At 46.6% G+C, this 12,783-nt stretch overlaps 1 protein-coding gene across 5 annotated transcripts in view; it reads right to left on the bottom strand.

The window, feature by feature from the left end:
• LOC129857141 (double-stranded RNA-specific adenosine deaminase-like) overlaps nt 1-10,278 on the bottom strand; it is a 40,554-nt gene extending 30,276 nt beyond the window's left edge. For 2 of the 5 annotated variants that reach the window (XM_055925095.1, XM_055925099.1), the window contains exons 1-11: nt 10,173-10,278; nt 4,496-6,271; nt 3,928-4,175; nt 3,546-3,735; nt 3,223-3,371; nt 2,447-2,582; nt 1,914-2,146; nt 1,571-1,727; nt 1,103-1,271; nt 899-992; nt 427-543 (exon numbers count right to left, since the gene is read on the bottom strand). In XM_055925095.1, coding sequence (XP_055781070.1) covers nt 427-543; nt 899-992; nt 1,103-1,271; nt 1,571-1,727; nt 1,914-2,146; nt 2,447-2,582; nt 3,223-3,371; nt 3,546-3,735; nt 3,928-4,175; nt 4,496-6,130 — 3,128 coding nt within the window. In that variant the 5' untranslated portion in view covers nt 6,131-6,271; nt 10,173-10,278. Of the gene's footprint in view, nt 1-426; nt 544-898; nt 993-1,102; nt 1,272-1,570; nt 1,728-1,913; nt 2,147-2,446; nt 2,583-3,222; nt 3,372-3,545; nt 3,736-3,927; nt 4,176-4,495; nt 6,424-7,855; nt 8,375-10,172 lie in introns of those variants that run through there. The other 3 variants (XM_055925096.1, XM_055925097.1, XM_055925098.1) reach the window with 3 other exon arrangements.
• Nucleotides 10,279-12,783: the final 2,505 nt, after the last annotated feature.

Below are 12,783 nucleotides of genomic sequence, written 5' to 3'. Positions count from 1 at the left end.
TTTTGTATTCCCCCTGACTGTCTAGCTGTTATTTGGGTCATTGTTAGTTCTCAAAGAAGATCTTATTATAGAACATATAACCCCATTATCTTTTCTACATACTTTATATCTGGTTTTAGTCTTAAGTTTACATTGACAACGTTTTTCCACCCCGGAAATCATTATCTAAACATAAAAAAAAATATTTTACTGTTTTGACATAAGTGGCCCGAAAACACTTAAGCAGCCCGCCCAAGACTTTTCTATGCAGAAAAAAAAACGCTTGCTTCTCAAACTCCTAGAACCACGTGTGTGTGGGGGTGGGTTGGTGGCCCAGTTGAATTCCAGGGCACAGAAGGAAAGGGGAGAGAAGACAGTAGGTGGAGAAGAATGAGCCATGGGTTGAAGGGTCAAACAGCGAGGAAGAGACATCTTCCGTAGGCCCACCTGATATAGAGGTGGAAGGTGGTGTCAGGTTTGATCCGGAGCTTGTTCTCCTCAGCTGGCTCAAATATGCTGTCCTCTGATCCTTCACAGTGCTTCAGCAACTCAGCATACAGAAACCTGGAGAGAGGGGGGGTGACATGAAAGGTAGAATCCACATGAGTGATTCAGATCAGTGAAAGTGTCCAGGATCCAACACACAGATAAAGGGAGACTGGTGGAGAAAGAGGATCTGGGAAGTGGCATTAATACACTACAACTAACCAGATGGACTCCACAGACACATTAACACACATCATAGTCTGTAATGACTTCACAGCTGACATATGACACCCTGTAGAGAGAGAGGGAGGTTTCAGAAAGGCAGGGAGAGTAGCTATAAAGGAATCAAAACGAAGAGCAAAGGAGGAAGGGGAAAAGAGTGGTTATATAAAAGGACAGAATGGAAGATGAATGAGCAGCAGTAACTTCCTACCTGATAAATCCTCTTCTGGAGATGATTTCTGCGTGGCAGTCATTAACGGTGTCCCCTTTAAGACTCAGCTCCTCCCCTTTAACACAGCGATTTCCTGAGGAGAAAAACAAACATAAATAAATTTATTTTATCTCAACAGGTTGAGACAAAAATCATCCCAAAAGGCTTGTTATTTTCTCTCGCGTACACACACACGGCAGGTACCTGTTCCCAGGCTGACCACGGTCCCCAGCCCTTCCCCCCTCTTCATGACGATGGTGGCGAGGATCTTCCTTCCCAGAAGACTGTGCTGTATGCGTGTGGTGAGGGCGTTGAAGCGCTGGTGACTCAACATGGCGATCTGGTCATGGATTGTCCCACCACTCAGTGGCAGCTAGAGACAGAAACAATAACAGGTTATGGACGGCCCACCAGTCACAGAAGTAGGTTCTAGCAGAATCACAGTATTAACAGTGTATTCATAGTATAGCAGGCATTCAACTTTTTTAGCCCGAGACCCAATGAGAAAATCACTGTCCTCCCGTGACCCAAAATAATCTCCCAGCAACCCAAATGAAGAGGAAATAGTGTGTGATTCTCCTCACTCCCGACCCACCTCTAACACACCCAAAGCCCAGTGTGGGTCCTGACCCAGAGTTTTAAAAAGTACTATAGTAATAGAGGTAAATTGACCTCTGCAGGGGTCAGTTCCCCGGTGCGGGCAGCCTTCTCTGCCTCTCCAATCAGAACCCTCAGAGCTGCATCAGCTGCTTCCTGTTTCCCTTGCTTCTTATTGGAAGCACAGACAGGAGGGAACCAGCGCCCCCCTAGCTTAGCCTGGTAGGTAAACCTGAGAGAGAAGAGTTAAACATCCATGTTTGCACAGCCGCGTTTTACAATATTCAACCGTTAGCTTTCATAGTGTTATATATGTCACAATGGACCGCCAGACTACCACAGCTCTGCAGCTGTGGACTCTGAATGACCCTTTAGAGTGTGTATGTTAGTGTATGTGGGCAAGAATGTGTGTACTGACTTGGGCTCGTGCGGTGGTCCTGACTGCCCGACCAGTCGTATCTCTGCAGCGAAGCCCCTGGCCCGGGCGTACTCCAGCAGGCCTGACACGGCGTTGTTGTTTAGGTGGCTGATGAGGTCACCAACCCCCGCCTCGTGGGCAGAACGCAGCTCCTCCTCTGTCAGCGGGGGCAGGGAGGGGCAAGCGGGCATGAAGCCCCCTTCATCACCAGACAGACACAGGGGAAACTGGGGCTGGAGAGGACGGGGTAATGGAGAGCGAGGGAGAAGAGAGATAAGGCAGTGAAAAGATGGAGGAGAGGAGGAGGGAAGAGTGATCTTAGTGTTCGGAGGATCTTTTCTTAGAATCACGGCCCGGAGGCACAATGAGAGAAGGCCACATGCCTGTGTCTTATGACATTCTGCCAGTCCATAGCTAAACAGCTAGCTAGCTTGTCAAGCCTAAATCCTAAATAGATGGGGTAGTGTATTTTTCAGGGACCCATCCATTTAGTTTAAACGTCTTTCAGTCCCATGTTTGAGTCCTTTACTCACCTTGTTGAGCTGCAGTCTCCCGTCGGCCATTAACTCCTTGACTGCCTCCTCTGCAGCCAGCTGCCTGGCAGCCTTCTTACTGGGTGCTGAGCTCTCAGCACACAGGCTTTCCCCTATCTTCACCCTGAACATGAACCTGAGGAGGAGGGAGCAGAGACTAACTTATACATCCTAAACATACATCGGTGAGAGGTAAGAGGACATTCCTCTCTAACCACATGGGGGCATCAGAGTTGAGCTGTGAATCTGCTTCACAGAGACTACAGCACTCAGGAAGAGGAGGGAAAGAGAGGGACAAAGATGGTCACACTTCCCAGTATCAGATTACTGCGGGACAGTACTGTAGGTGCCTAGGGGAAGGTTATATGCAGAGAGAGACAGAGGTGCTGTTGTATCATCCAGTCAGCAGACTGCTGCAGTATCAAAGTCATCCAGGACATACAGAACTGCTCCCGAGGGAGAGAGGTGAGGGCAGGCCCACCTTCCTAAAGATTCATTTATCTATAGAAGAGAGAACCAGGGAGAGAAAAATGAGAAGCAGGGTTGGGCTCAATTCGAATTGAAGTCACTCAATTCAGGAAGTGATTTGAATTTAAATTCAAAAATGGAAAAACTTGAAATAAATAGCTTCTCCTTTTCAGTTTATAGAGAAATCATTGGAAATGGATGCTATTTTTTCAATTATTGAATTGGAATGTCAGTTTATTTCCTAAATTGACTGACTTCATTTCGAATTGACCCCATCCCTGATGAGAAGGATGTAGACAGATGGATACCGTGGGTCGTGAGGTGGGCCCTCCTGTCCAGTGTTGATGAACTCGATGGGGTTTCCAGTGCGCTGACTGTACTCCATCAGCATGGACACGGGGTTCTTACCCCCCGGCAGGGAACGGGACAGGGCCTGGGGCGGACCCTCCACTACCTCCTGACAGAGAGGGAGATCAAGAGGGAGAGCGAGACAGCGAGGGAGGGAGAGAGCAGAGAGTTATAAAAGGATTGAAAAAGAGACATAAATCTTTGCCCTTTAGAACACAATCAACCACAACAGAGCACATTGATTATTACTAACCACACACACACAAACACACTTCAGACTTACAGGGACGTCAGAGGTGGGGTCCATGGCCTGGTCCACCCCTGCAGTGAGCCCCTCCTCTGCCCCTCCCCCCTCTATCTCACGCAGCAGAATCCTCAGGGTTGCTGCGGCAGCATCTTTCTTAGCCACCTTTTTATTAGATGCCTCAGCAACAGGAAACAACCTGCCGTCCAACATGACCTGCATACGGAATCTGAGAGGGAGAAAAATACAAGGGAGTGAGGTAGCGAGAAAGAGCAGGGACAACACATTTTTTGATATTTCTTCGTCACACTTTCTCATGCAATTTTTTTCATGAATTTGCTAAATCAATCAGCTAGTTTCCTCTTAGACATACCAGCAACGGCCAACCATGATTGGTTGGGAACATTATGACATCACTGACCTGGGGTCATGTGAGGGCCCTGATTGGTCGAGGAGCAGGAACTCGCAATTGTGTCCCTGGTACTGGGCAAACTCCATCAGGCCGCTGACGGGGTTCTTGGTCCTCACCTCCTGGAGCTTGGCACGGAGGTTCTGAGGTGGGGGCGCTGCCAGGGAGACTGCTACTGTCCCCCCTCCATCCCGGCTGATGGCGTTGAGGAATTCGGGGATATCGTCGGTCGCCCACTGCCCTCCGTTCGACTCATCCTCCTGATAGAGGGATGAAGAGGAGGAAGTAGGTAAGGAAAGAAAGAAGTGGAGCAGAAGTTGGAGGGTCAGTGGGATCGGTGTCAGGCGGGGTGAAGGGCTCCAGACCTGGCATTCTCAGCTCGGAATCTACAGAGCTATGTTCACCCCTCAATGTTACAACCAACATTATGTTACTAGGGTAACTGCCACACTCATCCTCCCCTTCCAACTCTTCGTAGGAGACGGGCTCCAAGTGAGGGAGGGGGTCTCCCAAATTCAGGAAGACGTCCATGAATTCCCCAACCCCACCCCCCCCTCGCTGTGTGAGAGTGTCCACCTACCGCCTCAGCGTTGGCCTCCAGACACTCCAATCCGGGTGGCACCGCCTGGAATCCGGACCCCATTCCTTCGACCTTTGCAGGGGCGCTGCGCTCGGCCTTGAGGCTCCTCTCCATCCTCTCCCTGCGATGGACAGATAGCTCCCAGATGTGAGGGGTCACCTCTGCGTTGCGGCTCACGTCGCCCTGCTTCTCCATGGCGTACAGGGTGGGGTTGACCTGCTTGGCGCCCCTCAGGCCCAGGTTCTTGGAGATCACCAGGGCCGTGGCCTCCCCTGCCTCCAGCAGATACTGCAGGATCAACTCCTTCTGATTACTGCCGCAGTCCGCCATGTCGCTCTCGTCAAGGTCTAGGTCAAGCTCTTCGTTACTGCTGCTGTTGATACTGGGCTGTTGGGTTTGGGACTGGGAATGTTGCCGATATGACTCAGATGATTCTGAGGAAGAGGAGTGTGAATCGGATTCTACGTAGTAATCTTCTTCTTTGTCGCCCTCAGGACCCTTCGCTTCAACTTGCTGGATCTCAGCCGCGATGACAACGTCCTCCTCCTTCACAGACAGGAAGTGAGAGCAATCTTCTTCTGAAGGCCTTTCCTGTGACTCCACAGAATGTTCCCTCGGTAGGGAACGTGGGCTTTCCGGATCAGAATCTCTACTTTCCGGTTCTTCCTGTGGTTCTACGTAGACAGTCCACTCTGGAGGACTTTCACCGTGTTTTGAAGCTTTCTTATCACGCTCGAGACCGTAAAGGGCCTGGTTGATAAACTTTTTGGGGCACCGCAGCGTTTTGGCCAAACACTTTGCTTGTAGCTTCTCACCGGGGCTCAAATCTGCCAAGGCTTGCAAAACTTGCTCTCGGATGTCGGGTGGCTGAAACGTAGGGGCACTCTTGTTGTTTGAATTATTACTACTACAGACAGAAGCTTTGTCAAAGCTGTCGCCTCTGTCAACTCTTCCTCTGTAGGACCTCTCCCTGTCTAAGGATAAACTCTGAAAGCCTTCTGAGAAAGACGGCCTGTCAGCACAGTCTGCATGAAGGCTCCACTGTCTGTTAAAGCCTTGCTTTTGGTTTGAAGTCTGCTTCTGGTTCCAGAATCTAGGGCCGGTTGGTCCTCGACTGGGTGGGTACCCGAAGTCCCTACCGTTCCCTCTGCCTCGCTCGCTGCTGTATCCCCCTCTCCCCCTAGAGCTGTTTTGGGAGTATCTGCTGTACCCTGCCTGGGCCTGGTTTGATTCGTTATAGAGTCCGTTCGGTCCCCCTCGACCCAAGCTCTGCGCCCCTCTGGGGCTCACCCTAAACTGGGGAGCCTCAGTGTTCTGTCCCCTCAGGAAGTGGACCTGCTGCTGCCTGAAGGAGTTAGGACCACTGGGACAAGAGCTCTGCTGACTCAGGGCTGGGCTGTGACCGGGTGGGGGAGGGGCGGAGGGGTAGAGAGGCTGAGAGTGGGCACTGGGTGGTACTAGAGGGGGGACTGGGCCTAGGTATGAATGGACGTTTGGGTGTGGGGCCTGTTGTGGAGGGGCTCTGGGGTGAAATCCCAGGGGTCCAGCTCTGTAGTATTGTTGCTTAGCCTGCAGTTGGGGAAGAGGGGGTCGGTGGTAATGCTCTATGGGGGGCCCTCCTCGTCCTCTGCTCATAGCGCAGGGGGCAGGTTGAGGGGGGACCAGGGCCGCCTGTTACGCAGCAGATAGGAGGATGCGTCTCTGTGTTGGATACTGAGGCAACACAGCCTGGCAGAATAGCCGGGTGGGCGATGATTGCAAAGTGGCAGTCAGCACCTGAGAGAGAGGACGAGATGGGTGTGAGCGAAAGCAAAAGTGACTGAGTGGGTGAGGAAAAGAGCCATGAAATAAAAAATAAAGAGCCAAATATAAAGCAATATGAAGAAGAAACTAGGGACATAAGACTGGTCAAAATCTTGTGGAAAATCCTGATGGAAATGGAAAAAGGGCAGGAGAAAAACACAGAAAGAGTAGATCAAGGGCTTATGACAAATATATATATGTTTTTACACACTACACAGTCTCACTGTACTTCATCCTGTCACATGCTGTTGGACCCAATTGGCCGCAAAGAGATCCATGTATAAAAGGTCAGAAATTTATAATTCATGGTTGTGGCTTAAGTGTTGTATTTGTGGTTTAAGGATGATTTGCAGCTTCACATAGGAAGGGAAAGTGAAAGGCAGAAGGAAAGAAAAGATTCAAGGTGGTCAGTGAAGGACAGGAGTTGCTCCACTAACTTTTGACTGACTAAACACACAGCAAATAAGTAATAGATGTTGAACCTGATAAAAGGTTGGCTATAGAACACACATTGGAGCGGAAAAGGAGTAACGCTCGCTCACCATTAAAAATAAGTTGTTTTATTAGACAACTTTAAAAGATTGACGTTTCAGCCTTCAATGGCCTTCTTGAGAATAATCGCAACGGGAATGGACAAGTTTGTGTAGGGCATGGGGAAGACAATTAGGGGAATCTCTTCAGCTGGTGGTGCTAATGAGAGTCCAATGATGTCTACACAGGTTGCACCTCTGATCACGTTGGTTGAGCACCGACTTCTTGCCATAGAACATACAGGAATATTTTAAATACCTTTTCATATTATGGGCACCTTCTAGTACAGCAAACCTGACATTCAATAAAAAACATTAATTTGCTGATTATTTTCTCGGCTAAAATAATTAATACGCACTAGTAATTTCATGCCAATTACATATAAATCTGTAGGGCATAGAATATGATGGGGGGGTATTTTGATTCAAAATGCCGTACCACAAAGCTTCTTCCCTGCACTCGATGATATCTGTCACTGACCACAGGAAGACACTCAACCCTGCTCCTCAGATTTCAGCCCTGCCAGGCATGGTGCTAGTCAACATAAACTTGTCTGTCATGCTGCTCCCGAAACGATTGCTATGAATGCCACCATATTAATAATAATATAACGACGAGCGGGAGCGAGTTATTTCACCGCAATGTTAACGGACAGCAGCAGCAGCACTGGGTCCGGTGCCCCCGGGTCAAAGCGGGATCTGGCGGACCCTAATGCAAGCCGGCAACTGACGGCCAAAATAACAACCCAGCATGGCTCAATTCAGTTGCCTCTGCTCCTTCCATGGGCAATATGAATATTCAGAGCTGCGCATTAAATATTAGTACGTCTTTCGCCCATGGACCAGACAGTTTGGCCTTGTTTTCGGTATGTTCCCGTTCCTGGATTATTGATGAGTCATTTCTATTTGAATTACAGAATTAGGGTATACGCCCTGGTCAAAGTGTTATAAATCAAGTTCATGCTTAGTGGGTTGCATAAACGACTCCATGACAGTAGAAAGCCTTTAACTAATTCAATGAACGTACCTGAAAGTTTGAGGGATAAAACACAGACTTAACACCTGGCCTGAAGGCGGCTGAAAGGCGAGTAGGTTTCAGTCACTTTTGAATGGCAGAGATCTTGAGGTCTGCGCGCGTGCTACCGGGGTCAGAAGTTGACTACACTTCAAACAGTCTAGAGATAAACAGTTACGTTCTATCAAAATACAAAAGTAATTCAACTAGTTGGCTATATTTCTCAAAATTCTATGTATTTTACCATCCCCCAAAAACTGTTTTTTTACATACCGCACGAGCGCTTCTCAATTTCAAAGGGACATCTAGTACCTACCATTCAAGATACTTATACCAGACGTTACAATGTGAAATTATGGATAGGCCTATTATAAACGCATAGAAAGTCTGCATTTACAGTTTCTTAACACGAGAAACAGCACGAAGGGGCAGAATAGTTTCGTTTTCCTTTCTCTAGACACGCTCTGTAGCAAGTCTGGGCGAGTCACGTGATGCAATAGTTTATCATAGGTTTCACTAGCTAGAGTAAGAATGTAGCCAAAACTGGTGCAAGATCAAGGTACCAAGGCCTAGGCTGTTTGAATACTTGGATGTACATCAAATTTATTTTTATCACAACATGTGGATTTTATAATATAATTATGTCAAATTATTAAAAAATAATCGGTCCTTGTCATGTGAATGAAAATGTGCCGTAGTGTTCTGTCAAACAGGATGTATTTCTTGTTAGAGGATACAGTATATTGATTGAAATGCGGAGGCAATCGTTATTTCTATTTATTATCCAGTAAGCCAATATTTATTATAAAATGCATCACCTCCAGACAGACAATTACAATTACATTTTAGAAAATATCAATCTGGACAAGAAAGCCTTCAGAAATGATGCCTATATATGCATAGGCAAACTCCAAAACATTCAACCCCCCCCCCCCCCCCCTAAAAAAAAGTAACAAAATATGATCATTCAAGATCGCCTCTTAGTTGTCATGTCTCACAACTGCTGTTGCGTGAAACTATTGTTGTGACAAAAACACAAGCAGAACAGTTTAATTGAGACAAGCAGCAGCTGCCGGATATAGCTCGTGGCCACTGTACCCAGACATTAGTGCTTTCAAGACAACTGGAAACTCAGGGGTAAAAAAAAAACGAGGTCAAATAATGACGTCAGTAATCTTGAGGTCGGAGCTCTAGAAAGATGCCCGTGTTTCCGACTTGGATGACCGTTCAAAACTATTTTTTCCTAGTCGGAGCTCTTTTTTCCCCCCCGAGTTCCCAGTTGTCTCTGAACGCACTGAGGTATGAGATTTCAGAGTTCCCAGTTATGAACGCAGCATCAAACCCAATTCCATCACGCAGGGATACGCATGCATGCATTCAATGGTCAATCAAACACAGCCACGCGAGAGCATGTCTGTTAATTATCTCTGGCGCGGTTGAAAATGTTTATAAAACTTAACTAATAATCACTGCTGCCATCAGCTTGAGTGTAGAACTAAGGACGCCCCTGAATAACCTTCCCATGTTTATTTTTTCTATGGGACGGTTCTGATGTACACAATTTTCAATCTCCCCAGTCAAAGTGAACCCCGCACAACTAGTTAGCTAGGAGGACAGTAGGAGGATCAACTATCAGTGTGCAATTTCATCCCGCCTCCGACCCCCAACGATGTCTGTCGCTGGATGGACATAGGATCCAATTGGTCATTTTACAGCCGTTTTTCAGTAAATCCCCCTTAATCCTCAATTCCCTTCTTACTGTCGCTCTCACACAGGTGTTTATCCCCTGACTGAAGTCCTCCATGAATATAACCTGAAATTAGCTAAGCTATCCTGGTTTTAACTGACGCTACACATTGAATACCCTGGTAAATATTTAATTTCTCTCAGCAACCCGCCGCAGAGATCAACTCAACTGGTTGTCGTTAATACTGCGCACGCATGTTCCGAACAAGATATTGCGCAGATGGAGGCTCCAAGCGGGTTCACTAGCTAGGTAACGTAGAACCGCGTTTGTGTATCGCAAATAACATGCACAACTGTCGATTTGTTCCAGAAACACTTTCCCAATCAACTCCCAAGTGTAAACAACTATGCAACGCGACGTCAAATGCAGTGAAAATAATGACAATTATGCATAGCGCGGATTGACTAGCTAGCTATATAGCTTTCTAGCTAACGTTAGCATTGATTGAGCATCACTGCGGCACAAGCGTGCAAACAACCATAGTCGCATTTGTAAGCGATGCAGTTAGCGCGAAACCAAATATAGATCTCAATTGAACTAACACGAAAGGTAAAAATAGAGTTCAAAATGTAATTAATTTACCTGGGTTTGCGATTGAAGCTTTGTATCAGTCCGAGTTCCTGCTTGATAGCGACAGTGTCGACAAAGAAACAACGGGGTTAGGGGGGCGCATGATGACATCACTAGTTTGCGACAGTTACCTGGCGCATTTGGAGTGACGCCGCCCGTTTTACTGCAGAGTGCGGTCCCCCCCAAAAAGAACATCAGACAAGGTGGAATACCTTTGCTGCGGCAGATCGATTGGATTCATTTAGGCAGGTGAATAGGACATGGTAGAATAGCAGTACCTCCAAGCCACTGCTATTGCATTCCCTTGTTTAGGATTGGGACTGGATTAATCAGGTCTCAAATAAAAAAAACTATCAAATGTAATATAAGAATGCTACAGAACCTTCCACAAATCCATTTGCCACAAACACGGCCTAGTGGGCATGAACCCTGCAAAGAGCTAGTACATCTGATAAGGATTTACTTTCTATAAGAAACCTTGAGAGGAACCAGACTCAAGACCCAAAGCATGGCTGGCTGGATAGAGGTGAGAGAAGGCGGTGGAGAAAAAAGGCCCCATATATTGCAGGGGGAATCCAACAAAATACAAACATGAGCCCTGTATCTTGTAATGAACACGTTAGTGAACTATTTACAGCATGATACACAGAGGCTGTGGGAGCAGATCAGCACATCACATCACAGCCTACTGCAGTGCCTGGACGCTCACCAACCCATAGAGCTATAGGCTGCTATACTATCCACCAATCAATGGGTCAGACTGGATCCATGTTCAAACTTTCCTGCAAATTGCACTTATTACATCCCCCAGTAGGTGTCAGCACCACGCCATTTAGTATCAGAATCAACTTTATTCACCAAGTACATTTACTCATAACTGGAATTTGACTTAGTGAGAATGTGCTGCCAGCAATAGACAATATAGAAACAGAACACAGACAAAAGTCCACATAGACGTCATACAAAAAAACACAAATCGTAAGTCGCTGTGGATAAGAGCATAAATGACTAAATGTAAACGTAAAAAACATGAAACATAAACTCGGGTCCCCTGTCCTGCTCAAAGTCACAGCGGATCAAACTGAAATACATCACTGTAATGTCCAGTAGGCTACAGTCAGTGCATCATATTATCAGAAGTCTTTCAGTCAAGTATAGAAACAAACGGGCATTTTCAAACAAACCCAGACTCTACCGCTAGAAACATGCCTACTGGAGGTTTGGTAATGGACAATCCAGTTGTTGTTTGGTGCTTGTTCATGATATAACTACTGTATATATGCATGTGTTTTGTGATACTGGTTGAGTTATATGTTAACAAACTGAGTCTCTAGCAGGTGTGTTGGATATTGGTAGTTGGTATAATGAGATTCTAAAGTAGAAGCTATGGTTCAGTATACAGCTTACGTTCAAAGTGTCACTTCCTTACTGTAATTAGAAGTTCTTTTTTATTTATTTGTTTTTACCCCTTTTTCGTGGTATCCAATTGGTAGTTACGGACTCGGGAGAGACGAAGGTGGAGAGTCATGCGTCCTCCGAAACACAACCCAGCAGCCGCTCTGCTTCTTGACTCAATGCCCGCTTAACCCGGGGCCCAGCCGCACAAATGTGTGGGAGGAAACACCATACACCTGGCGACCGTGTCAGCGTGCATTGCGCCTGACCCGCCACAGGAGTCGCTAGAGCGCGATGGGACAAGAACATCCCTGCAGGACAAACCCTCCCCTAACCCGGACGACACTGGGCCAATTGTGCGCCGCCCCATGGGTCTCCCAGTCGCGGCCGACTGCGACAGAGCCTGGACTCGAACCAGGATCTCTAGTGGCACAGCGCCTTAGACAACAGTAATTATAAGTTATAATGTGTGAGAGAGAGGTAGTGTTGTGCCAACCTTCATCAGAGCAGTGTTCAATACTGCTGCCTTAGTTTTTTGGCCCTCTCTCTTTTCCCACCATCCTTCACTAACTATTTTCTATATGTTACTTTTTAATCCCCCTCTCCCCGCTCATGCTAGCCACCACACTTCATTGCTCCCCTTCTCAATGGAAACTGAAGACGATGTGAAATAGGGGAGGGGGAAGGAGAGAGGGATAGAGACAGAGAAAGTGAGACGAGTCAAAAGATAGGGAGAAAGGTGGGTGTAAAGAGAGTGAGATGGGTAGTGTATTGGGAATGGGCAATTCCATGGTAACGGGCTCCAATTCTTTCACTTAAAATGTATGCCAAACAAATAAAATGTTTTAAAAGTTGAACCAACTATATGCATAAGGACCACTTTTAACAATTTATACTGAACATTTTACAAAAACACATTTGCTGGAAGAACTGTGCAGATGCAAAGTTTGGTAACAGAATTTAGGTAAATCAATTTTTTTATGTGACCACGTTTTCCACAAACTCTTAATTATTTTTTCAGAATTAAGATTGAAAGACGTCTGCAGATGAAATGGGGTGTCAGCTATGACATGGCACCTTGAGTTTGAAAACCTCTATTTAGGTTATTAAACAACAGTAAGTGAAGTGGATGTACACACAGTAACATAATTGCAGTAACAGAATTTCATATTGGGTCCGTGATCTGAACTACACAGAAATGAATAAACCAAATCAAATTGTATTTGTC

This window comes from Salvelinus fontinalis, chromosome 6 (assembly GCF_029448725.1).
Source record: "Salvelinus fontinalis isolate EN_2023a chromosome 6, ASM2944872v1, whole genome shotgun sequence".
Lineage (NCBI taxonomy): Eukaryota > Metazoa > Chordata > Actinopteri > Salmoniformes > Salmonidae > Salvelinus > Salvelinus fontinalis.
The sequence above is the reverse complement of the archived record's forward strand: the minus strand, read 5'-3'. Positions and strand labels throughout refer to the sequence as shown.